General features: G+C 44.1%; 1 protein-coding gene across 2 annotated transcripts in view; it reads left to right on the plus strand.

Moving 5' to 3' along the window:
• pkn1a (protein kinase N1a) overlaps positions 1-24,622 on the plus strand; it is a 40,616-nt gene that overhangs the window by 11,295 nt on the left and 4,699 nt on the right. The window contains exons 1-16 of one of the 2 annotated variants that reach the window (XM_034545185.1): positions 12,326-12,444; positions 13,200-13,394; positions 14,429-14,534; positions 14,776-14,924; positions 15,488-15,608; positions 18,474-18,619; positions 19,064-19,277; positions 19,852-20,046; positions 20,424-20,533; positions 20,616-20,759; positions 21,112-21,187; positions 21,979-22,114; positions 22,355-22,439; positions 23,287-23,366; positions 23,750-23,825; positions 24,342-24,433. In XM_034545185.1, the coding sequence (XP_034401076.1) occupies positions 12,403-12,444; positions 13,200-13,394; positions 14,429-14,534; positions 14,776-14,924; positions 15,488-15,608; positions 18,474-18,619; positions 19,064-19,277; positions 19,852-20,046; positions 20,424-20,533; positions 20,616-20,759; positions 21,112-21,187; positions 21,979-22,114; positions 22,355-22,439; positions 23,287-23,366; positions 23,750-23,825; positions 24,342-24,433 (1,967 nt within the window). In that variant the 5' untranslated portion in view covers positions 12,326-12,402. Of the gene's footprint in view, positions 1-12,325; positions 12,445-13,199; positions 13,395-14,428; positions 14,535-14,775; positions 14,925-15,487; positions 15,609-18,473; positions 18,620-19,063; positions 19,278-19,851; positions 20,047-20,423; positions 20,534-20,615; positions 20,760-21,111; positions 21,188-21,978; positions 22,115-22,354; positions 22,440-23,286; positions 23,367-23,749; positions 23,826-24,341; positions 24,434-24,622 lie in introns of those variants that run through there. The other variant, XM_034545193.1, reaches the window with a different exon arrangement.

Consider the following 24,622-nt stretch of genomic DNA (forward strand, 5'->3'; position numbering starts at 1 on the left):
CTCGAGGCGAGAACTACAGTCTTTTTTTTAATCATACATTTTAGATTTATTATGCAGCCCTTTTGTTTGACTAGTTTACTGCAGCAGCACTCTGCCAAATGTGCTCTCAATGGACTCTTCTCCACCCGTGAACACACTCTCCTCCTCCTCGTGTGTCTGTGTGTTTGGCAGGGAGTCTGGCCTCCCAGCATGCTCTTTTATCCATCAGCCGCCTCGGGCACCGCGGACCGACCACCCTCCTTTCGCCTCCACCTGCTTCTCTATCACTTACTGGCTGTCTCGCTCTCGCTCTCTCCCTCTCCCTCTCCGTCTCTGTCTCTCTCTCTGTCTCTGTGTGTCTCTCTGTCTGTCTCTCTCTCTCCGTCTCCGTCTCTGTCTCTGTGTGTGTCTCTCTCTCTCCGTCTCTGTCTCTGTCTCTGTGTGTGTCTCTCTCTCTCTGTCGCTGTGTGTGTCTCTGTCTCTCTGTCTCTCCCTCTCCCTCTCCGTCTCTGTCTCTGTCGCTCTGTGTCTCTCTGTGTCTCTCTGTCTCTGTGTGTCTCTGTCTCTGTGTGTGTGTGTGTGTGCCTTTCGTCTCTTATTCGTATGCTTGTCTTGGCCTTTGTCTGTCTCTTGGGGAAGGGTGGTGTCTGTCTCCTCTTCCCCGCGGTCTCATCCCTCCCTCTGCTCTTAGAGAAAGAGATGAAAAGGAGTCGGCGAGGGAACTGAGGTGCCGTGAAACTAGACAAGCAAAATGTCCCCCCGGGAGGCAGTAGTGGGAGGAGCACCGAGTGAAGCGTCAACGAGTTCTTAAGTGATCGTTTTACTGTAAAGTCACCCTGACCTAAATAATCACGATATGCAATATTATCTTGATAAAAATTATGTGCTAAAATTGAGTTAATAAATCGAATAATTCACTGGCTTGAGACATTAACTCATTCATATTCTTAAAAGTTGTGTATATTTTTAATTCAAGAATGTTTGAATAGTTTAATGGGTGTTAGAACACAAATAACATGTACATAATATTAAATTATGATATAAAAATTACATTATTTTTCAGGCAAAACTACCATTGGCTCCTTTTCGAGCCTTTCAAATGTGACGCTGCATTTCTCTCATGTGTCATAGTAAATGTTGTTGGGACAAAACTAACAATCTTGAGATGAGCCGCAGAACATGGCTCCCTTACTAAAACACATGTGAAGATACGAGGTGTCCACCTGACAACGCTCCTGTTTTTAAATAGGTTCAGTCTCATCTGTGCGGTCTTTAAAGTGGAACAAACAGTGAAGGGAGTTGTAGCTCAGTTACTGTATGGCTCTCCTGCCTCTCCACGTATCTCCCTGCTCTTCGTTTACCTTTCCCTCCCTCCGCTTGTTTCTCCTGCCAAGTTGGCTGTTGTCACCACTCGGGCGTCTCAGGAATGCCTCCAGATGTTTTCCTTGTAAGACTCAGCCACACATGCGCACACACAAACACGTTTCCTCTCTGGTGCACGTGAAGTGGCGAGAAGCGGACATCGTTTTTGACTGCAGGTGGAAGTCTGTATCCCACCTATGCGCTCGGATCCCACACGCAGCGAACGCCGCACGTCTTTTATTTTTTTTTCTTCTGTTTTCATGCTTTTTCTTCGAGGAGCGACAAGCCCCCAACTGACTCGGCTCGCGCAGACCCATTTCTATCTCTTCACTTTAGAGTTAGAGGAGACAAGAGTGTTGTATGCACAGCTCTGCAGGGCTGCCTTTCCATGAAGTTCATCTGGGCAGATACTCCAGACCTGTCAGAGCAATTACACAGGCATCCATGTATTCTTATCACACACACACACATACAGAGTGCATTCAGGCTCTTCACTGAAACGCGTACGGCACCAAAGAGCTCGGTCCTCCTGTGCTGCTTTATGATGTCCTTTTTTTTTAATGCTTAACGTTTCTCGTTTTCATTTCTTCATCGAACTGACTTGTTTCTCAACCACAGAACCCTAAACAGCCGAGCAGCATGCAGATATAGAGTGTGATAATCAGCAAAGCATAGAGGCTGACGTGCTGCTGGAAAGACTTTGGTAGTTTCGCTTCCTGGTTTAAAGATATGAATACACTTCTGTTTTTTACATTAAAATTTTTTTAAAAAAGGTGCCATTGTGTCGTTTTCTTTTTTTGTTCCTGTCCAACAATCAAACATTTGTAATCATTTTGCTCGATTTTATATAACATATTCACTGTCATTTACCACACATTAAATGAGCCTAAACCAGGCGTCACTCTCCAGTTCTGGTAAGTGAAGCCAATGCCGAAGTGCCTTTTTAAACTGTCACTTTTTCTAATGGCCACTATGGGGCAACTTCTCCGGTAGATAAAAGAAGTTTAGAATTTTTTTCTTTTGTGCTGTTCTGGTGTTCATAGAGAGGTGTATGTTAAGAACCGGCTCACTTTCTCTTCCCCAATGAACAGATTTTCAGAAATGTAGCCGTGTCCTAAAGCCAAGTGTTCCACTTGTGTGTTTACATTCCCACCTGGATTCATTTCAATGAGTCCATTACTGGAAAGGTTACGTCTGTGTTCTCTCTACCCGCTGCTCCCCCGCAGCTTGTTGTGTGTACTAGCCGGAGGATGACTGACGGGCGTTGGGCTTTCCTCACCGACTCAGCGGGGCAGGGGGTTGGACAGTGATTGATCGGTGTCTGGACCGCTCACTGAGCATGTCTGGAGCGCATGGTGATTGACAGGTGTCCTGCAGAGCTGAGGGTCCTTCGCCTGCTGTTGAGAAAGATGAATGCCTCTGTTTTGTTCTCTGGAGAATAGAGCAGCAGAGTAGTGGTTTGTTCCTCCTCATTTGCCTCCTTTTTCTCTCTCTATATTCCAGGAAAGGTTCAGTGGTTATGAATATGGAGCCACTTCACCCTGTGTTTACATTCCCACATGAGGATGTTTGTCATCTAAACATCTACCTCTGCCCACTGAGCTCTCTAGATGATTGATTTCAACCGTCGCTCCTCTTCTCTAAACATTGTCAGGCTCCCTGGGTTTCATGGTCCCAGAGCTCATGGCTCTCTTATCAAGAAAAACGAAGCAACAGTTTTGCATTTGTCCTTTAATTTAAAAAAATGTTTCTTACAATGTGTCTGTGAATGATTCTATTCAGTACAGAAGGGTCAATACTCTGGCCAATATTACGTGGGATGTCTGCTGATATGAACAAATAAATGCCTAATATATGTTTGCATATCTTGACCTTGTTTACAAACTTGAAAGCTCAAGTAAAAGCCAGTAAGTGAACCTTTTCTACTGAGTTTGATTCTCAAATGTGTAAGGTTATTTAGAAAGCATGCAGGTGTTTTATAGTATTCCCACAGAGCACAGAGACCTGTGTGTCCCACTCGTATCTGGCCATAATTATTTTGGTAATCCAATATTTGCTGTATAGGTAAGGCCAGGGCGAGTGAGAAGTTAGCATTGTTCATGGTCTGGTTTTAGTGAAATGAAAAATACGTTCCTCCAGTTGTAATCATGTGTCCCAGTCAGGGTACTTTTTACATCAAAATCCCTGTCTTTTTCTCTTCTGTAAAACGGTTTCACTTTGACATAAGTACATGCAGATGAGCATCCGGCCGTCAGTTTTGCCAGCAGTTGATCGAGTGTGGAGCTCGGCGCTGGGGGCAGGAACGGAGGCCGGGCACCGTTCATCTGCATGTATCACCTGTGAACTTCCCTGGAACTTTATAGGGGCATCGGCAAGTGCTGCCGATTTGGAGGGGGGTGGTAAATTAAGATTGATGATGATGATGGTTGGCCCAGATGAGGGTCACAAACACAGGAGGGCAGATGGACACGCGCTAAGACTGTTTCTGGGGTTTGTCTGAGACTTTGTTAAACTAATGTCTTCTTGTGTACCTGGCTTTACAACGTCCACAAGCCCTGATGGTGACTAATATGAAGTTGTTTATGTGCTTTAAAATAAAACATATTGTACCGTTGAACTTTGTGCTGATTGATATAAGCATTGATATGATTGAGTCATATGGGACTGACGTTTTAATTTTTTTTTTAAAAGTGTTTTTAACAGACTCTTTATATGGACGCTGCCCCTCCTGTGTGATGCATTTCTGTGGCGGCTTTGTTTGTGTTTGATGCAGCGTGTGAGCAATAATCCAGGTGAGCTTTAAGCACTAACTGCTAAAGGTTTGCATAACAAAACAACAGCTTCCTGACGTGTCGAGAGATGGAGGAAAGAGATTTTGAGAGAAAGCCGTTTTCTCCCCTTTAGGCCAGTTGGAGCGATGCACATAAAACACAGCATCTTGTTGTGGGTTTAAGCCAATGTCCTGTTTCCTAGCTTCAACATGAGTCGAGTGAAATGACAAGAGTGGACACGGCCGGTGCATGTTGCACTTCAGCCTCTTCTTTTTTATTTGTTTGTTTAAGATGAATTGGTTTCAATCATGTTTGTCTGTAACCAAAGAGTTGGATGCAGCTCAAAGAACAGGGTTTCCTCCACATATGCCAAGCTGTTAGGCTTATACGGACCTGAATCAAAGAGGTGAAGTGGCCAATAGGTGGTGAAAACAATGGCTGCCAGGTTGAGCCAAGTTTGTGAATATCATACTATTAACAATGACAGATCCAGCTCCCGGTTATAGAGGCCAAGGTCTTTCTTGAATTCAGTGGGTTTTTTTTCTGCCAAAACCAATTGTTCTGCATGTTGTAGTCTGCTTTTGTGTTACGGAGTCAAGTATGCAGGGAGGTTGATGCACGGCAGATTGGAGGTGGTTGAGGTCAAACGTTGCCTTTTGCTGCCCTCGTTCTAATGGGTGTGTTTGTAGATGTGGGTGTGTTTGCGAGGGGGATCAGGTTTTCTTGTCCCAATCTGTTTTCTTCTCTTACGTACAGCTGAAACAATTGGACAATTAAAGGTGCCCCTGTGTACCACCTTCCCTGCTTCCTTTTGCTGCATTGCTTCGTTTCTTGGTGCGGTACCGCCACTGGCTGTCAATCATCTTCGATTTTTGTAAAGCAGTCGTCTTGGTTACGTCACGGTGTAAGCTGGAGGGCAAAAGAAAGGAACGACTGGAGGCGAACACGAATCAGTAGTTACACATCCAAAATGTCATCTTGCTGTTCTGGTAGGGGCCAGATGGTTGTTGCATACATTTGCATTCATACATTTGCATTCAAACATTTGCATTCAAACATTTGCATACATATCAGCGGAGTGTTTCAGAGAAGTGGAAATCTATGAAGAGGATTTTTTTGGGGGGGAAATTAAGCAGCCCTACAGGGTGTTTATTTATTTGTATTTCTTCTTAATGCTGTTGCTTATGTGAAAAGTATAGTAACATATTTTACATTCAGTGCACCTGAAGAAAAGACTGTATAAAGGAATCAATTTTCCACTCTCCACTTCTCTCATTCATGAGCTATTTTGATGAACACTTGACTGGCGCTGTTGTTTGTACGTCGTAGTCTCTGCGGCTGCTGTTCTTTGCCCCATTTCTCTCGCCCTGCTTTCTTTCTCTGCTTATTTGTCCACCTCAACCCTGTGAACCCTCTCTGCTGTGCCTCGTCCGTCTCTCTCCTCCCTCTCTTCCTGTCCCCGCGCTGTTTTCTCTTTTCTTGTCTCTCTCGCTCTCTCTCTCTCCGTCTTTTTCACAAGCATGACCGGGGCAAAAGTATTTCCTACTGTCTCCGTCCAATTGCTGATGATTGTGGCCTACGAGTATAACTGTATCAACAATGAAGCTGTTAAACCGAGCTTTCCTTTTGAAGAAAACAGTTGAATGTCAGGTTTGTTTCTTTTATTTCCCCTCTTCCTCCTTGTCCACTTTTGTTCCTGTCTGATTTCAACCTCGCTCCCTCTCCCCGCCTCTCTGCCATGCGGTCAGTCGCTTTGACAAGAATAGGAAATGGTATTTCTTTTCAGCAGAATAACAAAGTGGCCCATGTGGCAGTGGAAGACATCGATAGGACGTGATGTACAAATTACTGTAGAGCCACTCCGTGCGTGCCTGCGTGTGCGTGTTGTGAGAGAAACCAGATAGCTTCAACGTTCTCAACTGCAGTACATTTGTTAACATGACACGGGTGCGCGCGCATATTTTCCTCCGCGTCAAATGGCCTTTGTTGCTGCAGCCTGTCCAGCCAGGCAGGAAGAAAACCACTGTATCTTTAGTCAGACAAACAATCCTATGTTGTCTGTTTTTTGCATATCTTAATGATAGGTTGAAGTAAAAGGGGAACTCCACAGTCTGTACCCACGTCATGGGTAGTGCTCCTGCTTATGTGGAAAATAATAAGGCTTTTGTGTGAAGTCTGGTCATTTGCCTCGAGTAATGTCACCGGACGAGTTTTAAGATGAGAAATATGCATCACACTAGTTTTGACGGAAAAGAGGTTAAAACCATATATTTACATGGAATTCAAATGGAAATTTCTATATTTGTTTTCAAGCCTCATCTTTAGGCCTTTGCACAGTGGGGGCGTTTTTTTCTTTTCTTCTTGCAATTAATTCTCACTATGTTTTTCCAAACGGTCGTGTAAGTGACTCTGGTTCAATAGGATCCTGGTAGTTGGTCTTCTGCCTACTCAAACCTATGGGGGGGGGGGATACTGCTCCAGTATGAATGTAGTTATGATGCAACATGCAAGTATTTTGCATTTTTAGTGATCTTTACTTGTTTACGCACGATGTGTGCCTTTTTGGGTTTTAGTAATTTTGTCCATGCTGAACAAATGTCATGCTTACTTTACTTTTTCCTCAACATTATCAGAAATAACCTTATCACTGGTCAGTACCTGTCCTTGGCACCTTTTAAGGTAGCCTAGATTAAGGGAGAAGTAACCTATAGGTCAATTTAAGTAGGTCTAATCATGTACAGACAACTGCGATCATAATATATTTGGTCTGAAAATACCAACATTATATGAATGACTTGAGTGAACATGATAACGTTTTTGGAAGATCATCAGAACAACAGGGACTAACTTGCCCCTCATCAAGACTCCTCATTGGTAGCTGTAAAGCGGCATCTGTCCATGCTGTCTCTTTGTAGTGTACAGAGAGGGCGTCACCAACAGTCTCAGTGTCATGATTTGTCGCTGTAAAAATGTTTTTTTTCCTTCTCTTCTTCCTCCTCTATTGTTGTCTGTGACTTTGAGCCCTCCCAGAGTTCGCCTGTCCTTCCTTCTCTCATGGTGGAAGCAAAGCGTCCAATCGCATGTTCCCCGTGTGTCATATCCAACTGTCCACATTAAAGTGATACTTTGGAGTCAGTGTACTGGAGCTGCGAGAGTACACAGATCACACCCTCTATAACAACAGTCAGAGAAGGGCTGAGCGGTGTGGCCTCACTCCCCAAGAGAGATGTCCTCATGTTTTTCTGGAACGTTTTTATTTATTTTTGGTGTCCGTTTATCAGTGTATTTTTGTCCATGTCATGCACGCTTGCATGAAGATGCCCCTTAATGACCTGTGTGGACACTATCTTGCTACTGCGTGGTCACTATCACTCAGTGGGAAAACTTCAGGCGTCGTCCTCACCGTGGAGGACATGCGAACACACACACACACAAAATTGCACTTTACCCATGCTCTGTCTTGTCCCTCTCCGTCCAGCCCAAGGCTCCCCTACGTTGCTCACACAGTCTGATTGAATTAGCCTCGCTTGGCGCCTTCATCTACTGAATTAGCCCGTCATGAGCCTTGGATGAGTCGGTCATGGCCGTTGACTGTCTGCCGCCCGTCTTTGTAAAGTTACACAAAGGGTCGACAACTGAAAGATGACGTCGAGTCTTATTGTATCGGCTTTCCTCGCTCTCTTTTATTTATTTGCTGAGCTCAGTTCATTGAAATTGCGTCATGCGTCTTTTGTGTGTGCATCTCCTCCGCTACATGCACAAGTGTGTCAGAACACTTCCCGTCTTCATCTGCTGCTGTTAACACGTCTTTAACACATGTTGTGTTGGAAGTGGCGGGAGACGGTTGAATTCAGTTTATTTTGTATAGCCCAATATCACAAATTACAAATTATCCTCAGAGGGCTTTACAATCTATACACATACAACATCCCTGTCCCAGGACCTCACATCGGATCAGGAAAAACTTCCAAAAAACCCTTTCACGGGGAAAAAATGAAGAAACCTTCAGGAGAGCAACAGAGGAGGATCCCTCTCCTCGGATGGACAGAAGCAATAGATGTTATGTGTACAGAATGAACAGAGTTACAGAGTTACAACACATTCAATGAATATGACAGAAATTATGAATAATGGGTACTAGGCATGGACCACGATCCAAATTTCCACAATCCATCTAAACAGAAGGAGGTAGAGAGGAGCGGCATCAGCTGGGCCACGGGGTCAGGAGGCATCGTGAAAGAGGCGGAGCCAATGAGAAAGGAGGCCCAGGCCAATGAGAAAGGAGGCCCAGGCCAGGGGCAGGTTGCAGGGGTAAGGAGGCAGGGGGCAGGGCCCAGGAGCCAGGAGCCAGGACCCGCTCCAGACACAGCTTGATAACTGAAGGCTCTGGCTCCCATCCTACTTTTTAGGACTCTATGAACCACGAGTAGCCCTGCATTTAGTGAGCGCAGCTCTCTAGTGGGGCAATATGGTACTACAATTTTAAATGTGATAATTGATTTTACAGGGAGCCAGAGCAGAGCAGCTAATACAGGAGTAATGTGATCTCTTTTCTTAGTTTTTGTGAGTACACGAGCTGCAGCATTCTGGATCAACTAGAGGGACTTAAGAGACTTATTAGAGCAGCCTGATCATAAGGAGTTGCAGTAATCTAGTCTGGAAGTAACAAACGCGTGAACCAGTTTTTCTGCATCGTGTTGAGACGAGATGTGCCTGATTTTTGAAATATTACGTAAGTGAAAAAATGTAGTCCTTCAGATTTGCTTCACGTCGGAGTTAAAGAACAAGTCCCGGTCAAAGATCACGCCGAGATTCTTTACAGTGGTGTTGGATGCCAGGGCAATGCCATCTACCGAAACCACTTCACCAGATAATTGATCTCTGAGGTGTTCAGGGCCGAGGAAAATAACTTAAGTTTTGTCTGAGTTTAACATCAGGAAGTTGCAGGTCATCCATGTTTTTATGTCTTTAAGACAGCGAGCTGGTTGGTCTCTTCTGTTTTGATCGATAGATATAATTGAGTATCATCTGCATAACAATGAACATGTATTGAGTGTTTCCTGATAATATTGCCTAAAGGAAGCATGTATAAGGTAAATATAAAAAGCCCCAATAATCCAACACCCCCAAAATAAGTTTTACCTGCCCAACCACATGAAAAGTAGCCCAGTTGTGCCGTATATATCTGAGAATAGTAAAGTACGTATCTTCTTCGTAAATACTTGGCTGAATTCTTACTCTGTAAGGAGTTAATTTGCATCTGTGCCTAAAGTCATCAGGGTGATGTGGATGAGAGGGTATAAGCGGTGCAGAAAAACATCTCTCCAGTCCAGTTACACAACCGGTTCACCACATGACACACATTCACTGTCGCGCAGCAGAAAAACACAACAATCCACAGTTGCGTCAAAACACTCCTCTCCTCTTTTAGGAAACAGCAGCTCCTCTCAATGTGACCGCTGCTGTAAGTGTAAACAAACATTTCATCAGGGTTCCTCCTCAGTGTGGATCACATGTGTGCGCACACACATGGAGGTGCAGGTGGAGACGGAGAGGAGTTGATGTTTCATGTCAGGTTTATTTTATACCAGATTATATAAATGAAATGAAAAAAGCATATGGTGACGCATTGTATTTATTTATTCAGTCTGCCAGAGTTTGGCAAATCAGCCCTTAAATGAAATGTATTATGTCATCATTGTAGCTTTCACCACAGTTAGTAATTAATCTATATTAAGTTGTAAAGCTCTAATGTACTTAGAGTATTAGTACTTGCTTATAGTCAGTAAACTGCGTGGGTCTGGGCGGCTCACTCTATCTTTTCAGATTACAGGAAGTAAAACTCCCCGTCTCCAGTCGGTGTCACCTTTCTTTTCTTATCTGGGCTCACACAGATCTACTGAGGAGTCGAGAGGCATGAGTCAGTTTTTTGTGGAAAGACAGACAAACAACATAATGGCCTCAAAATTACAGACATAATTGGGCCACTCTTTGTCCACTCAAATTCCTCTCCTGTGACAAGAAAACACTGTAATCTTTTCCACTGACCTGGACCATTTCCCCAAAGCTCAAAAGCTGTCAGTGGTGAAACTGTAAAGGCAAGATTAAAAAAAACATTTTGCAATCCCACCCCTAATAAAGCCTTTGTGTGGAAATGATTAGGGGTCTGTCATGAAAGGCCTGTCATTGATGGCGCCCTATCTTTGGTCAGCTCTGGTGATGTCACTGACCATTCCTTCATCTTCTACCCCACTGGATGTATGAAGAGAGCTGGACAGAGAGCCAGTGGCCACTCACATTACTGTGACCCAAAAAGCATTTTCTCCATGCAGTTGGCGGCCCTTATAAAAGAAGCGTCTGTAAAACTGTGTACAGGACACGTCCAGAACAAGGTCAATTATGTGTCTGTATATTATAAATTTAGGTTTGATATTTTTCTAGAAAAATAATGTCTATATGCATGATGTCATCAATCACTTTGTAGAATGTGGAGGCAAACCAGGGGGAAAAAAATAGGGCTTATGTGCTGGAAGAGCAATTTTCATTGACGTGAATGAAAGACATTTTTGATACTGTTATTCACTTTTTATGATACATCCATGTTTGGGCAGCCATCGGACAAGCTGCCAGATAACTGCTATTGTTTTTGCCCTTCGACATTATCTCTTATCAACTGTCTGTATTCATGTGTAGCTGTGGCACAGTGCTAGCTGTTAACCTCTGCCTGCCTGCAATTTCATCTCTCTCTCTCTCTCTCTCTCTCTCTCTCTCTCTCTCTCTCTCTCTCTCTCTCTCTCTCTCTCTCTCTCTCTCTCTCTCTCGATTGTGTGACACATGGGAATAAATAAATATACTGTATGGCTACTAAGATGGTCTTAGTTAAAAACCCTTCACCGTGTGCAATTTTTGTATTAGATGACGGTTGAAACTGTGAAGAAACGTGGTGAAATCTTTCATCATCATTCCAAAACTGTTTCATCACCTGTGTCATGTCCTCTGGACGCCAAAAGATTGCTTGTGTCAACATCTCTTAATTTCTTTGGACCACATTCTAACAATGTGGCTGGTTGGTTCAGAGATCTGGTCGGGGCCAGTGCAAGATCCTAAGCACCATTGTAATATATGTTTATATTCGTAGCTCTAAAGCTGAAATACCCTGGGAAGACAAATCTATGGCTGGCTCCTAAGTATGTCATTTTTGATTGAATGTGCATATAGGGGAACAAAGCCTTTGTCGTGTAACTCTTAAGATTAAGTCTCTCTCCCTTCCTCGTTAATGTGTTGCAGTTAGTCGTCGCTAAGCAAGGACATTAATTAGGTCAGAAATGTCTGCCCAAAGATGACCGATGCGTCTGTCTCGCCAAGCTGGCTACGCAACGCTTCCAATCATCTCCTCCAGAGAGGAAATGTGCACTGCACTTTTATTTGCCTTTTAGCTAAATTGAAAGCTACTGTTGAGCTAACCAGCAGACTGGAGTACACCGCCCAAATCTGTATTAATCTCAGAGCTAATAAACTCCTCAAAAGTCTAATTTGGCAAAGTGTGTGTAAGTGTGTAAGATGCTAAATGCTGTGTAGAGGTGGCTTAAACCGTATGCTCGGTTTCCACTTTGAGGATAAAATTGGAGGCCAGCTTTTAGGGGGCTAACTCCAACCACCACTGTGTTCAAATGAGGCTGTGACGGTATCCCTTAGTCTTTGTATAGGGGAAGGGGAATCACCACGGTGGTTTGTAGATGTGGAGCACAAAGGGAAACAAGACGTCAAGCAGGCAGCAGAAATGCGTCCCAATCTTACTCTGGCTTTGATCCAATACTTGGAAAACGCATCCTTCCCTTGTTTCCAATCTCTAGATTATATTGTTGAACCAAGTGAGACCAATGTCACTTCAAGCCAGAACTGATTATTCGGTGTGCAAAGACTTGGTACATGGTAGAAGCTTCCAGCCGTAGATCCAGGAATGGTTCAGGATGTGTCCTTGATATTTGAGAGTTTCTGTCCCCCGTTCTGTCTGCGACTCGCTCTCCACTGACGGCAACAAAATCACAGAGGAAACAGGAAAGGCCTGAGCCGCTTGGTGTTGGGACGGATATCCTCCTTCGGAGGCGTTCCCCCTACTCACTCACTTAATTCTCCCTCTCTTTATCTCTTTTTATCGTTTTTTTTTCTTTCCGCCCCCAAAACCCATTTTGCTCTCGGTGTGGCATTAGCTGTTTGGCCGAGCTCAGGAGCGTACCAAAGATTTATGTTCCTCCGTAGCGTTTTATTTGGGGTCATACCTGAGTGAACTATGTGTTGGCATGGCGACGAGGAGGATGAGGACGGCTCAGAGGTGAAGTGCAGTTGTCTTGGTTGTTTGATTTGTGTGTTCCTGTAATAGTGGGCTGTGATTAGTTGTGATTAACGTGGTCTCTCCTGCCGCTCCTGATCGTGTGTCTGGCTTGTTGAGAAGGGTTTTCACAAAGTGAGTAGCAACTTGTAGAGGCCAGTTGTTTACTCGTACCAAGTGTGTGTGTTTTTAAATTTTTTAAAATTATTATTTAGGTTGAAATATTCATGTGATTTCTCACCTAGTAAAGAAGGAGGGGTTCATGAGAAAAGACAATGGACGGCACAGGTCGTAGGAAAGATTTGTAATGCACTTTGATGTTTCTGTATAGTCTCGTTTTTTTGTCAGGCCAACTATATTGAAAATTACATTTCTAATGGTATTCCTGAACCTTAAAGCTCTAATTTAAAGCCGTTTGGAGGTTTGTTTTGTAATATTGTAAACACTGGCTGAACAAGATTTTTGTCGATCCTCCTGCTTCCTATTCTAGCATTTTCATTTCTACCCAACTTTGCCCTTTTCCCCTCCCACCACCCATCACTATCCTCTCTATCTCTTTCCTCCCATTACCACCTTATCCTGCTCACCATCTCTTCCTCGTCTTGTCTATATCCCTCTCACAACACCTCCTCTGACCACGCTATGTTGTTCAGTAAGCCTTGTATTGTAAAGATTTTAGTTTGGCTCATAACCACATTGCATAACTTCTTTATCCTTGTTTTACCCTTCCCGCTCTCCCTCCCCGTTCACCTGTCCAGAGTGACCCAGGTGGGCTGTCGGTTCTGGAGCAGCTCGACCTAGACCAGAACTCAGACTTCTCCGATTCCAGCGTGCAGCAGCTTCTTGACGAGCATCGCGAAAAGATCCGCAGAGAGATTCGCAGGGAGCTGAAAATCAAGGAGGGAGCCGAGAACCTGCGAAGGGCGACGACTGACAAGAGGAACGCACAGCAGGTTAGCCACAGTTACCCTCAGATCCTCCCAAAGCCTTCGAACGGAGGTTAGATACCAAAGATCTCCAGCTTTCTTTTGCTTGTTATACCAGTCATATGTCTTAACTGATAACAGATGACCTGAAAGAGCAAAGAGAAAGTCAAGGATTTGACTCAAGGACACTACAAGAATACTTTTTATGAGAATGCATCTTTCATTGACAAAACATCAGCAACAAGGCAGGAATAACATGATCATAGAGGCACTCTGATTTTTAAAGTCATTGAATTTTACATCGGTGCGACTGCAGGAAACCCGTTTAATGACTGGAACAGCGGCTGGTGAGTCATTCACATACCAGTTCCTAGTACAGCTGCACCAGCACCGCCTGTTGCTAGAATGTGATGCGTTGCATGCAATTGCAGGTATTAAAGGAGGGATGATTCTTTGAAGCAGAAAAGTACGATAGTGTGTTCATTCAACCTCTGTTGGGTCAAAGCCGCAGTTATCTTTTGTTCCTCCTACTTTTCATCTCCAGTTGGTTTTTCAAAGCTGCCTTTGTCTCCGACATCTGAAATTCTTTGAAAAGCCCATAGAGATATATTACGAGTGCGTCAAACAATTGCCTGGAACACACCAAGGAATAGACCCAGTCTGTGCTATTTTGATTTCTTCTTCTTCTTTTTAATATCTGGCAGACTTGGCACGAGAAGTGCATTGCCGTCTCCCGCCGTAAATTATGTACGTGGGGAAGTGAGATCCGATTGCGAGTGGTCACTGAAGACGCATTTTGGAGACCCATTGAAGTGCTCTCCACTTGTGATCGGATCACCCATGAAGCACGTCCATAACAGGCATAAACAGGGCCAGAATGTCAACATCAAAATAGAAAACATTTGAACAACACCATGATAATTTAGCAGATCTTTTGGTGTAAATAGTGTACAATATTGAAGGACAAATGGAGCTGGTTCAAGGTCAAAAGTCTGCTCTCCCGCCTCCTGTTGCGTGTGTTGATCATGTTTATGTTTTGCGGTATTTGCACATCCCTGCAGGTGGAAAGCCAGTTGCGTTCTTCGAACCGCAAGCTGGACAACCTGCATGCTCAGCTGCAAGAACTGGACGCTCACATTGTGGTGAAGGGAGGAGAGGAGAATAAAGGTATGCGTGTGAAAAACTGTCAAATCCACCTCGTCATTTGGTTGCTTTTGTCTCTGATATCACCAAGAAAGTTTCCCATTAGGGAGCAGCATATTGCTTGACATCCCCCAGAGAGTATTTTGAATAGAGCGCACTGTGTGAACCCTCATCTTGTTGCTTTAAAAATAATATATAAAAAAAGAATTATAACATTTTTCCTTGCCCCCATCCTTCCCCCCCCCCCTCCCCCACACGCACACAGATGAGTGTCCTCAGTCTCCCGGGGCGGAGAGTCGTACGTCAGCCCACAAGCAACGCATTGCTGCCCTGGAGAGACAGCTCAAAATCGAGCTCAAAGTCAAGCAGGGAGTTGAAAACATGATCCCCATCTACGCTAATGGATCCACCAAGGTACAGGGCACGGGCAAAATCCATATGCACACATTCACACACCTGAACGCAGCTCAACAATCTATGTACTGGACGACAGACACCATTGACAACAGTAGAAGTGGGTTAACGCAGACACACAATATTGTAACCAGCTTGCTGATAACGGACCGTGTGTTTGTGTGTGTGTGTGTGTGTGTGTGTGTGTGTGTGTTTGTGTGTGCGTCTTTCTGATCCACAACCTTTAACAATCTGCTGACTCGGATGATCTCTAAATGCATAGGACCCTGGGACACACGAAACCCCTCCCCTCCTGCACACACCTCACCCCTTGATTCCTTCAAAAGATACCCTCCCCCTCTTCTATGCAGCATTTGTTTCACCTTGGCATTTGGCCTTGCTGTCATACCCCCACTTCCCTTTCTGTTTCACTGCTGTAAAAAACTGATTTTACAGCCAATTCATTTTTATGACAAATCAATCCACAGAGGATTAGGGATTCCTCTCTGTTGTTTAGTTTTATGATATTTACCTCCCTGCTTGCCGCCATGTGATTGGCTCCTGGTCTTGTGTCCTTCAATCAGGATAAGAAGATGCTGCAGACGGCCCAGCAGATGCAGCAGGACAGTAAGACCAAAATTGACATCATCCGCATGCAAATCCGCAAGGCTGTGCAGGCCACCGAGCACAATGACGACACACAGGGTGAGTCTGATCGGCGGGCTAAATGAGCGTATACAGGTTACAATGTAGTTATGTTAAACACACATTTGACAGCCATCCATATTCCAATAAGCCTCGGAGCGGGTACATTTAGGAGGCGATGACATTTTCAATTGATCTATTGTTCAATATTTGGTTGCACTGTGAAAGCTGAGGTAAACCTGTCAAAATCCTACCGTACTGCATACTAGTCATTAAACCATGGAGCAACAAAAACAATACGTGGTACTGAAGTTGTCCAACATGCAGTAATTATTCCTCGCCAGAAGGTTTTTTGTTTCACCCGTCAAAGGAAAGTGATCAAAACTAACGCCGTCTGCGTTTATCGTGTGGTTTATGACGGTGATCATCTGGCTCTGACGGGACGCCTTTTAGCCCTCTTGTCTTCTGCCTGTCTTTCTCTCGGCCGTGAGCAGCAGCTCCAGACAGCAGACGCACAGTAGCATAACCGGATCAATAAAAGAGCCGGCTCAGTGTTTACTCCCCGCCTCAGTTTTGTGGGGAAGAAGATGAAGAGGACGGTTAGGACTGATAAAACGTGTGTGCGTGTGTATGTGATATGGGAGTGAGTTATACAAAGCCTGTGAAATGGCCCACCTGGCGCATTACCACAATCAATCAAATTCACACACTGACTCAATTCAAAAGAAAAAATCCAACCAAAGGGCCGGCAGATGAAAAGTCTCTTCCACAGACAAACACCCGCTCACACACTCCCAGTACACACTCCCAGTACAGTATTATTGTGAGCACAACCGGTGCCCGGGCAGGTGCGCTTCAAGGTGCGCAAGAACAAATGCTTTGTTCCTGTTTACTGTCTCTTCCGTCTGTCGCACACTCTCATTGTGTGCCGTGGCGGAGCGTTCGATGCCCTTTCTGTGCAGGTGGATGCGTTTCCGTAGTGCGGCGACCGCTGTGGACCATTATGGCACTTTTGCTGGGAAAATGGGCCGGTTGATTACCGTCATCAGAGGTGGATGGTTTGGTAAAATGCAGCGGGGGGGGGGGGGAGAAAGCAGAGGGGAGGGGGTAGAAGAAAAATATAGATTTTAAGGATTGTGTATTCCCTTCGGGGCCATATACTCGTTTCTGCTCGTGACAGACGCAGGCAGCTGATTGCTAATGAGAAAGAGGTCACTTGAGTTGGTGTCGGTTAGGTCTGAAGACTACAAGTTTGACCAAGACACACCTGAATCTGTGGATGGGGTGCATTGTGGGTGATGTAGGTGCCTGGTTTTGGCAAAGATGGAACAACCTTTTCTGCTGCAGCGGCGTGGATTGTAAACTTCAGTGCAATGCTAAATCTGAGGACGAGTTTTTTAATTAAGTTTGGTTTTTACAAAACCTTCACCTATTATCTGCAAATACAGTGTACTGTAGAGTACTGTGCCTCTCTACACTTTCTCTGCAGATATTTTATTTCCCTTCGTTGTAACCAAAATATAACTCCCGGGACGAACTTCAACATATAAATTTACTACTTTAGTGCCGGTCTCACACATAGTGTCTGGTTCGTTCTCTCTTTCTCCTTTAAATCATACACACTCACACAGCGTGTGTGCGTGTGCGTGTGCGTGTGTGTGTGTGTGTGTGTGTGTGTGTGAGAGACAGACAGTCTCCAGGCACCACACCCGGTGGAGGGGTCATCTAGCAGGGTCTGGGCTCCAGGCAGAACACCGTATTAGGAGATGAAAGCATCCATATCCATCTCTCCCCCTCTTTCTCCTCCTGTCGCATGCAGCGCTTTGAGCAACTTCTAAGTCATTAAAAAAAGAAATCACTCCTGTGTCCTTTGGACCTTTCTCTTCACTTACCTGGCATTACAAAGTCAAATGCACGCGTATTTTTGAATGCTAGTGATCCTATTGTCCTCCTTATCTCTCGACTCCTCTCATTTCTGTGTGCTCCATTGTGTTTGTCGCCCACTGTGAAGTTCCGCCGCTGTGCCATTAATCCAACCACTTCGCTCTAATTGTGCTGTGTCACTCCGAGGATGACCCCAATGTCTGTTCTTCCAAGTGAGGGAGCTTAAGTATGTTTTTTCCTCTTTTTGACCGATAGCGTTGCACCTTATTTTTTGGCTCTGATCGGGCTGCTGTTACCACGTCTTTGAAATACCCAATTATCAGTGTTTTTATCAGTGGCATTTGGCATGCTTCCATTTGTAATGTTTCTCCTCTTAAAGCTTGTAAGCAGGTCTTTATTTATTAAACCATTGGAAGTTTTTTCTACTAACTTTGTCACATCATGATCATAGATTGCTTCTTCACAACAATACTAATGTTATAATATTGTGTTATATATTTTATTAAATTATATTATAATTATATTGTTCTCTTTTCATTTCAAACTAATTAGAGGTAGCTATAACTTGTGGCAACAACAGGAAATATTTAAGATATTTCATCCTGGACAACAAGCTGTTGTTGTGTAAAAGTAATTTTAAGAATCTCAGAAAATAGGAAACATGAAGAATGAAATGAAAGTTTTTATTTGTATTGCTGCTCTGTCTGCTTTTAGAGGTGGGAATGACAAAGCCATTTGAAAAGAGAGGTTGGAAGTTAATGTTGTTTACTGGGGAAGCTCCCGCCGGTCACTGCTGATGTTTTCTTTGTCTGACTTGTGTAAATTACGGCATTAAACTAACTTAGTATGCCATGGAGAGTTCCCTGTGACACGCTGCTGCCAAAACAAAAGTCTGTTGCCTCATCGAGCACCTGCACCATATGAACTATAGAATAAAAGTTGTAGGTGGGTTAATGCGCGTGTCTCGCGGCATTACAGCCTCAGCTGCATGGTCTAAAATCCTCTACTTATTAATGAGATATGTCCGTCCCAACAATGCAGGTAACCAGGACGTCTGTGGGATGGAGCTGCGTATTGAAGAGCTGAGGCATCACTACAGAGTAGAGCATGCGGTTGCTGACGGGGCCAAAAATGTGCTGAGGCTCCTGGGGGCCAGCAAGGTCCAGGACAAGAAAGCCCTCTCTGAGGTTAGACTGGACACACACACACACACACACACACACACACACACACCCACACACTTTGCAAACCCTTCTTTCATTCGCCAGCACTGTACCTTTCTGTGTTGGAACACATTGTAAGGTTTCTCTTCAAGGGTCCAACATAGACAGAAGATACTAAAAGCAATGTAACATTATTCAAATTTCCTCTCACTTGAGATATTTAACTAAACTGCACCTTTTCTTATCTATAACATCTGCAGTTGCAAAATCATACGTGGCCTACCGACTCAAAACAATCATACATAAATGTACCTTGTATCTGGGCTGGTGTTGGAAAGGTTTTTGAAACCCCATAACACATACACACATTTTTTTGTTTTTTTTGTGTGCGTGCTGTGAGATGGGATGGCGAGGTAATAGTTTACATAACGCCACATAGCGTGTTAAATGCCGTTCTGTGCCGTGTAGGCGCAGTCTCGTCTGAGCGAGGCGTCTCAGCGCCTGGACCTGCTGAGGGACTCTCTGGACCATCGTCTGGCGGAGCTGCCCGAGGACCACCCCAAGGCCAGTATCATCAGAGAGGAGCTAGTCCAGGCCTCCTCCCCGGTCTTCAGCGCTCGCCATGGCGCCCCATACCACCATAACCAGTACAGCACGCTCAACAAGCCCTCACCACTCACTGGTAATTACCACGAAACCCAAACCGTGCAAGACGATGTCGAGCGTAAACATGCTACCACGCTGCCCATGTTAAACTAAATCAGGTGGGACAACGAGGTTTTCGCTCTAACTGAAGAGAACATTTTAAATGACCTTTTTCAACAACAAAAGAGAACTTAATTGGTCCACTTTTACTTAGTTTCAAAGTCAGGATTGCTGTGTAAATGTTCTAGTTGTAATATAATATCATATGGGTAATACCACACAGTGATACTGGTTTATTTACTCTGAATTAGCAGGAAATCTCACTTGTTTGGTATTGACAACACATCCAGTAAACTGTGAGCACAGCTCATTTTAACCTCAAAGGATCGATACAGTGCAAAGGAACATTTAGCATTTGAGGTCTGAACAGTAGAAGAGTTGCCAAGGACAGTCAGTTACCTAAACTAAGGCCGATGCATTCATGTGGCAAAAAGTATGGGGGGAAAAAGTACTTTTCAGTTTAGAATTTACACAAATGTATTTATGTGGCCTCTATTTTCCCTTTTTGGCCTTTTGTCGGTTGTGCCTGAATGGTCTCCCTCTGTCTCCAGGAACCTTGCAGGTGCAGGTGCTGGGCTGCGTGGGGTTGTTGGAGGTGGTCCCAGGTCGCAATAAAGGCACAGCTGTAATGCTGCCCTGCTACAGCCCCGGAGACACCCGGTCCTTCATGAGAGGCAGCAAAGGACTCTACGGCCGGAGCGGCTCGGTCAGCGGGAAGACACCCAGCAAGGCAGACGAGCTCTCGTGTAAGTGGATGCATCACTGCCTGTGTGTTGTTTTTTTCTCCTCACAAATAATGTAAAACAAACTGTCAGCATAATGTAGCAGATCTATATTAAATTACTGTCAAGGTCACTTTAGGTTGGGGAGGTTAGGTACTCGCACGCAATGGCGCATCAGCAAATTGCTTCAACACCCTGAGCAAACACAGCCAGCTTGTTGTCCTGCACTTTCCCCAAGGAAATTAATGACGATCATTAATCAATACTTAAATAGTATTTTTGCAGCGTGAGCATATGGTAGCTATGAGGTTTTTTTAGTGCTCAGGGCTACAGTGCCAGGTTCGGAATGTGAATATGACGTGTGTGTGTGTGTGTGTGTGTGTGCGTGCGTGCGTGCGCAGCTGAGGTGAGTGCTGTGCTGAAGCTGGATAACAGTGTGGTGGGCCAGACACCCTGGAGGACTGTGGGAGAGCAGGTTTGGGATCAGACCTTCACTGTGGAGCTGGAAAGGGTCAGTACACACATACACACACAAACGCATTGAGTGCATTTAATCATTCATTTAGTAAAACTGCCGTTTGTGTATGTTTCAGTCGAGGGAGATGGAGATTGCAGTCTACTGGAAGGACTACCGCTCATTGTGTGCTCTGAAGTACCTGAAGCTGGAGGAGTTCCTGGACAACCAGAAACACACAGTTCAGCTGGAGCTGGAGCCTCAGGGCCTGCTGCTGGCCGAGGTACACACAGACACACGCACACACACATTCTCACCTTGACAAAAACGGGAACAAAGAAATGGGAGCAAGGAGAGCGAGACATAAAGGTGGTCTTTGTATACATGACACCCTTCTATACACGTGCTATAAATAGACACAAAGATATTAAAATATGGCCATCTACACCTGCACACACATACACATACACACACACAGCTGTCACATGCACCTGTGCTGAGAAACACTGCTTTGATATACTTGAAAGGTGTGTGTGTGATGTCTGAAAATAAAATGTTTCCATGTTTTGTGTGTGTGTGTGTGTGTGTGTGTGTGTGTGTGTGTGTGTGTGTGTGTGTGTGTGTGTGTTGTCTAGGTGACCTTCTTCAACCCTGTCATTGAAAGAGCTCCTCGTCTCCAGAGGCAGAAGAAGGTCTTTTCTAAGCAACAAGGTGAGGAAACACTGAATTGTTTTCCTTTTACACTGCTATCTTTGTTCAGTTCACATAGATGTCTTTTTGAAATGAACAAACAGCAGTTGTAACATAATCAAAAGGAAACTCTTTTGTTACTTGGGGCACTATTTTCTTTTAGACCACAGCACCATCTAGTGGTGAAGGAATCGTCTTGTTTCTTCATGATGAAGGCAACTTTATTTATGAAGCACTCGCAGAAACATCGATAGGAAGTCCTTCGCTGAAACGAGATGTAGAGCAGAGATATTAAAAACATCATGCAGGAGAGAAACAATTAATCCAAAACCTGGACACTGATGTAAAGGTCTATTTTATAATTTCATGAGAGTATTCCTGACTATTATGAATTCCCTTGGGAATTATACCATTTTACCTTTTAAGATTTCTAGTATCTGGAAAAACAAAAAACAAGGAACAACAAGGAAGAAAAATCAGTTTCATTGAATCTGATTGCCAAATAGGTTTTCACATACAAGGAATAAAAACGTATTAATAAATATAAATATGGAATACATTTTTTTAATAATGTATCTTTTGACCAGTGAATGTGCAAAAGTTCAAAGTATGAAAAATATATAGAGAATATGTTCAATGTACAGAGATAATAGTCCAAAAGATGTTCATGTCACGCTCAGAGACTGATGATTAAATGTTCAGTCAGGGAAAATAAAGAAAATAGTCATCCAAGCTATCGATACAGTTCGCCTGAAACTCTCCCCGCCAGACATGCATCACTGACTTTACTGTGTTTGTTTGCGTGTTTCCAGGCAAGGCATTCCTTCGAGCTCGTCAGATGAACGTGGACATCGGGACGTGGGTGAGGCTGCTTCGAAACGCCATTCCCACTGTCAACAACTCAGGAACCTACAGTCCCAACGCACACAGCCTAACGCTCAACGCCGGGTGAGACACACACACACACACACACCTACGTTTGATGGCCATCAGTCAGACTTTGCTATCAAACGCAGCAGCGTTCCTCTAACCTTTTTTTTCCTTCTGTTTCCTGGCAAAGGACAAAGCATGCGATGCTTCCTTTGACCCCTCGTCTAACTACCCTCTTGTGTTTGTCCCTGTCATTGTTGTCGGTGTGCATCGCCGTGTTGGTCTGTTTGTTTGCGTCTGTGTGAATTCTTTTTTCAGGGAGGTCTCGGTGGAGAAGTTGAGTTTGGACAGCGACTCTCCGATAAGAGGCGATAACAAGAAAGACGCGGACACACACACCCCGGTGAGACAGGCGGAGGGAGAGGAAGCCCGGGAAGTGGGGGTGGTGTGTGTGGGGTGGGGTGGGGGTCTATTGTAGTAAATCCACTCTGTTGGCTGTGGGATGAAGGAAATCTCTTTATTTAACATGGAATTAAACCCCCAAGTCGCGATTTACGAAAATGGTTCTGCATATAACACTAAGATTTGAGATCGATTAATGCACCAACATCCGTCACTTTAATTAGTAAATAGTGTAATAATACATAATCTAATTACAATTTTGACTTTTATTTTGAAACTAGCAAGACGTTTTGACCTAAAGTAATTTGAGAAAACTGCTAAGATTAGATGCTCTCCAAGGCAGCTGTTCAATTTAGCTGTTTCATAATGCTGCGCTCATGTTATTGGAATTTCACTTGTAAATTGGGCTCATGCCCACATCTGTGTTGTGAATGCGACTGGGAATTTTCTGAAAGCTCCGATGTATCCAACTTGGCCCTCATGAGCACATACGTGTCTCAAAAATAAACATGGACACTTCGCGGCAGCTGAAGGCGGTCGTGTGATGAAAGTAAACCCATCTAGTCGATGCTGCTTAATCGTGTCAGTGCACAGTGTCTTCAACCGTCACACAACCAGTTGGCAACGACGCTCTCTTTCGGTCGTCTGACCGGCCTGCACGCCGTGCGGATCGGCCCGCGCGTGAGGCGACAGCAGCGCTGCACCAGACAGAAAGGGAACCCTGCTCCCCGGAAGGCTGCTTGCGTGTCTCGTCCGTCATGAAACCACCATCCTGTCTCTTGACTTCCATTATCTCGCTGTCTCTGTCTGTCTTTTTCCTTCGCGTCCCTTCCCTCGCATGTCCTCAGGACCGACTGCCCATCATCGAGCCCTTCTCCCCCCCAGACCTCACCCCTGAGTGCCCTGTCCGAACCCCATCTGTTGGCAGGTACACGCATGCACATAAAAAATATGCATCTTTGTGTGTTTAATTTTTGTATCTTATCCACATTATATATATATATATATATATATATATATATATATATATATATATATATATATATATATATAGTAATTAATTAATTACTGTCACACTGCGCTTTTAGTCCAATATTGTGTGTTTATATTCTTCTTTGTATTCTATTCTTGTTTGTATAAGTTGTTTTCACTTTTGACATTTTGACAAAAGCCCAGCTGTAAAAGATAAACATGAACGACGTCTGCCTCGACCAATGATGCTGTCGTGTTCTCTGAGCTGTTTATATGACTTTTAATTTTGTTCTCTGTATTTACTCTAAATGTTCGTGCTGACTGTGTCCGTCTCCCCAGTAAGCAGAGGAAAGGTCCTCTTTCCCTCCAGGACTTCCGGCTGATTGCTGTGTTGGGCAGGGGACACTTTGGGAAGGTATTTATTTTATTTAACTTTTTCTTTTTTTTTTAATGACGTTTTAACTTTGAAGACACAAAGTAACTGAGAAAATGTTTACCACACAGATCAGTCACAACAACACAAGGAAGAAATTAATGTAATCATTTAATTGAACGAGCTAAATATCTGCACAATTCCATGCTCTTCATGAAACGAGGAGCAGAACGGACTCGTTTTGAGTGATTTGATCATAACGTCACAACCAGTAAACAGTTGGGACAATTTTCAGAAAGCCTTTTTGGATTGTTTCTTTTGTTAAATCTTCAACGTTTCATGCGAAAGGTAATGACCGTCATGGAAGTTAAAAACTAATAAGGACACCCTTGTTTCATACATATTGATCATTTTCATTCTTAATTAAACACTTGCTGAAAGGGGTCAGACCTTTTTGTATAACCCCTCATGAATTTGCATATCTAGAAGCCCATAGTTCACTTTGTACAGGTAGTGCACAAATGAACTTGAGTGGTTACGGCATGTGTTTGTCTCCAGGTGTTGTTGTCAGAGTACAAGAAGACGGGCACGATGTATGCCATCAAAGCGCTGAAGAAAGGAGATATCGTTGCTCGGGATGAGGTGGAAAGGTGTGTGTGTGTGTGTTTTTACTGTGTGTTTGTGTGATTTGTTACTGTATTTATTTGTAATGCCTGGATCTCTTGAATGGCCATGATTATAGTTATTCTGGGGGATGGGTGTGCGTGTCTCATCAACCCAAAATACCAATGAATACCAATTTAATTTTTCTCTCCATTTTATTTTGCCTCTGCATCCTC

Source organism: Cyclopterus lumpus, chromosome 1 (genome assembly GCF_009769545.1).
Source record: "Cyclopterus lumpus isolate fCycLum1 chromosome 1, fCycLum1.pri, whole genome shotgun sequence".
Taxonomy (NCBI): Eukaryota; Metazoa; Chordata; class Actinopteri; order Perciformes; family Cyclopteridae; genus Cyclopterus; species Cyclopterus lumpus.